At 34.8% G+C, this 4,500-nt stretch overlaps 1 protein-coding gene across 1 annotated transcript; it reads right to left on the bottom strand.

Moving 5' to 3' along the window:
- Positions 1-3,305: 3,305 nt before the first annotated feature.
- LOC118754095 (peptidoglycan-recognition protein LC-like) lies at positions 3,306-4,175 on the bottom strand (the record flags this gene model as incomplete). Its single annotated transcript, XM_036488956.1, is given in 1 exon segment — positions 3,306-4,175. A coding segment is annotated over 1 exon segment (405 nt), but the record flags the coding sequence as incomplete, so codon positions are not given.
- Positions 4,176-4,500: the final 325 nt, after the last annotated feature.

Genomic DNA, 4,500 nt, shown 5'->3' with positions numbered 1-4,500 from the left:
TCATAAAATCTTCTAACTTTTTTCAAAGAGTTATAATTTTTTTCTGTGTTATCCTCCAGTTTGCAAGTTTGAAGCAGCTACGAATTACACAAGACTTTTAACAAATTTGTTACTGACGCCCTTCAAGTTTGTTAATTAAAAAAAGCGAGACTGATGAAAAATAAATTTTGAGAAAATTTTTTGAAATTTTTATGAAAATTTTATATATTTGTTTTTGTTATTTTTTGGCCTTATAACAATTATATTCAACAATTTTATAATGAGCTCGAGGCCATTTTTTAAATGAAAATTTATTGTGGAAAAGCAACAATAATTTGAAAAAATGGTAGAAGTGATAGCTATTTCGGAAATCACCACATTTCCTCATCAGACTTCTTTCAGTAGGATTCGAACCGACTCAGCCAGTTGCCTATGCACCGTGCTAAGTACGCCTTGTAAATTATCTTTTGCTTATTTCCACTATTTTCATTTTTGTTATGCCAACACAATCAAGCGCAGCTATTCCGCTGCAATTCACTTGATCATGTGGTTGTTGGTTTTGTTGGTTTGTGCTAATAATTCTATTTTTAGAATGCTTAACTTTTAGGTGTGCTCGTCCTTAAGTTATTTGTTTTTGTTATTTTTTGGCCTTATAACAATTATATTCAACAATTTTATAATGAGCTGGAGGTCATTTTTTAATTATTGTTGCTTTTCCACAATTTCATTTAAAAAATGGCCTCGAGCTCATTATAAAATTGTTGAACTTTATATATTTTTTTTAATTTTTAACAAAGTTTGACACTTTTGTTCCGATGGTTTTTGTTAGAGAATGAATGTGTTTCAATGAAAAAATAGTGGAAAATAAATTGTAGAAAGATATCCCAGAAAAAAGCGAAAAGGCACTACTGTCCCTATTCAAGTGCATGGGAGTGTATACATTTACATTTTCAATTAAGATGTACGATACATATGTATGTAATCTCTTGTTTGCGAAATTTAAAGTACGGATATTAATGCTCCCCTTTCTTTTGAAAATTTCCCTCTTTCAACAGTATATATTTTGACGCCGATTTGAGCGACAAACAATTTGTCAGAAAATTGCGAAATTGTTTGTGAAAAATTTTTTTTACGCCTGAGAGATCTACCTGAAAACCTTCTTTTTGATTTGAGAAAGCTTTCACAAGAACTTTCCATCGACTATCAAGAATTTTGCTATGTTGTACTCAAAAAAGCAATAGAAATGTATTAGAAAAATTCTGAACTTTGTTTTAAAATAAAACACCACATCTGGAGTTGATCCTTTCGTCCGAACTTTTGATCAAATGCGCCACAAAACTACCGCATATAATTACGCTAGTTCAAGTTCAATAGAATTTAAAAAATTTTATTGTTTCAAGAACAAAATATTTCGCGATCACATTCCGGTTAGGTGTTGCGTTTTTCTATATTGTCCATGGCCTAAAGTTTTAAACCGCCTCCGTACGGCAGATGCTTTTCTACGATAAGATGTTCTTATGGCAGAAATACACTCGAAAGTTTGCTAATGCCTATCGAGGTAGTCGAAAAAAAAATAAAATAAAAATATGCAAAGGTAGAAGTTATAGCTGTAATCCCGGAGATCACCAAAACTCCTCATCAGATTTTTTCATCGAGGCCAAGGGAATTTGAGCCGCGACACTTCGGCGTAACAAGCCTGTGTACTGCCCACTGAGTTAAGTTTATCTCATGTAAACTGTTCTTGCTCAGAATTGTTGCGACATTGGGTGATTTCAAGTCATAACCGCAATTTTAATTTGGCCAGAAAAAAAATAAATTTTACAAGAGTTTTTTTGTTTTTAATAACACAGTCCGACAAAATTGTATCTTCGCCTTCCCTGAAAATTAAAACGGCCGCATTTGAAGATTTTCTTGCGCTGATTCTGCATCTACTGGTACAATTTCTGTAGATCTGTTGGTTTCGGTAAAGCAGGCGTTTGAAACGAATGTTAGAATGACCAATCTACGAGAAGTAGATGCGCCTTTTAATAGGACATACAAGGCCTATTCGCCGATTCTGTTGGAAAGGCTGAAGCCCTTCATGAACCAACTGATTGGACCTAATCAATATAGATTTAGGCTTGGCAAATCCAACAAGACCAGATTTTCACAGTTATTCTATTTCTGGAAAAGTTTTTAAATAAGTTTTGAAAATATACAACGCGGATCGCGATGCAGGTAACAAAGAAAGAACGACAACTGAGATTCACTGGGCATATCCAATTGGCGGCAGCTGGCACACCAAAAGAACTCGATACGAATCGACTGATCGATTACAGCGCCAATAAGGCAGTAGAAGAATGGGTATTCAGCACATTGTCGTCGACTTTAGACGCGCAAGCAGAGAAGGTATCTCTACGACGCCGTGCAATTTCCGCTAAACTGATGCGGCTATGTTGAATGACGTTGAGCACAACTGTAAGCTCCGTCTAAATTTGTAAGGACTTCTCTGCGCCTTCCGATATGAGATGTTCGTCCTTCGACAGTTCAGCTAATGAGTGCAGGTAATAATGATACCGTTGGCCTCAATACAGTAGCAGTTGCGCAGCGTCTTCCATATTAGAAAAGAAGGCAATTATTACTTGCAAGATCTATGGCTCGTTAATGCCAGCGACGGGTTCCTTTGAAGTTGGTTTGACGAGTTGTATGAGCTTTAAAGTGGCATGGTAATATGTAGTTAAGAGCGTAAAAGTACTTATAGACGGTGTCTTACGCATGAATAATTTTGCTCTATTGAAAATATTTGTCCGCTCGGCATCCATGTGTGGAAAGCATGGGCGCCCAGAAATAAATTTGAGACACGAAGTGCAAAGGAAGCGGTCTGCAATCGGGATGTACAACCGGCGTAATTTTGCGAAGGAGAGTGCAACTCACTAAGGTTTTTAGTTTGGGTCAAAACCGAGAAATGGTTTGGTGTCAAATAAGAAGAAGAAGTTGTTCAATCATTATAAAACTATTCGAAAGCGACAATTTTGGAACATTGTTTTTGCATTGTTTCAAACATTTGTGACTACGTTTAGTACCCTGTGGTGTCGAGGTGTCCCTTTTTATGTCAACTCGACAACGAGGTCGACAGTTAAATATATAGACTGTAATTTCTCCAATATGTTCTAGCACTACTACTTATTCGACTAAGGTCGCCGGCATATTTTGTGTAGTAGATACGTATGTACATACATATGTATAAAAATGCATGTATGTAATTGTACTGCAACTATTTAAATATACTTAAAATGAATATTTTTCTACAATTATTACACTTTTATTAAAAATTTTTATTTCCTAATAATAATAGAAAATGAACATATGTACAGTATGTATGTATAAAAACGTACTATATCGCTAGCTTAAAACGAAGAGTTGCTTAGTCCAGTTTTTAAAATAGTACAGGAGGGAATACAAGCATTTAAAATTCAGTTTCTTCAAGTACATACATATTTGCAAAAATTTTAACTGCATATTTCAAGCTAGAACACTTCAAAGGAATAAAATTTCCCAAAGTTGTAGAAGACCTTGTGTAATATCAGGGACTTATAACATCATTTGTGACTATTTTCTACTTAGAAGGTTTGCACATCACTGAACTGAAAAAGTTTGAAATAAAACAGGTAATTGGATCTTTTAAGAAACTATTAATTTTTATGTAATATACACATTCAATTTTGTAGAAAAAATGGGCTTAGCAACGTTTCACTCTGCATAATATGTAAGAAAATATATTTCTTTTATACTTTTAAAATATATGACACATTTCATTTTGCGTTTGCAGAAAATAGATACTCAGACCAATGTGGCCAACCTTTGAAGCTGTTGTACAACTCATCTGCTCTTGCATCTGTCGATGTAGGATCCAACATATATGCTCCATATATTTTATAATCCGGCGAGAGTTTACCTAATCGTACACCCTCCTCTAATAATAATTTTGTGACATCCATTTGTTTTTCTGATGGCTTTTGTTTTTTGAATGTACCAATATAGGCGAAACTAATACTGTCCGAATTGAAGCCACGCAAATGTGCACCGACTACATCCCAACCACGTCCTTCATACACATTGCCATCGCCACCAATTAGGAAGTTGTAAATAATATCATCATGATTTTGAGATTCAATGTTAAGAGTTTGTGTCATACGTACACGATAGACGCACATGGCCTGAAAAAAGAGAAAACCATTTTTAAATGTCAATAAGTAGGTAGTAAGTAGTGAATATACTCGTAATAAATATGTATGTGCATTAGAGCCTACCACCTTACAAGCCAACAAAAAAAGTTCGCCGTACACCCATGAGTATAAAGTAATTTTGCAAGCCAATTTCAAAAAAAAAAATTATATTTTGGCCGAACCTAGGTGCCCCGCCCTTTTGATATTTTTCGGTGACCCCTTTTTTTTAATAGTTCTACTGGAATAATCAAAATACATCCATACAAAGGTTTAATGCTTTTTGGTGAGCTTTAGTTTACTGGCTTTAGGGTGGTAC

This window comes from Rhagoletis pomonella, unplaced genomic scaffold, assembly GCF_013731165.1.
Source record: "Rhagoletis pomonella isolate Grant_MI unplaced genomic scaffold, Rhpom_1.0 Rhpom_scaffold_03370, whole genome shotgun sequence".
In the NCBI taxonomy this organism is placed as follows: Eukaryota; Metazoa; Arthropoda; class Insecta; order Diptera; family Tephritidae; genus Rhagoletis; species Rhagoletis pomonella.
This window is presented reverse-complemented; position numbering and strand designations above follow the sequence as displayed.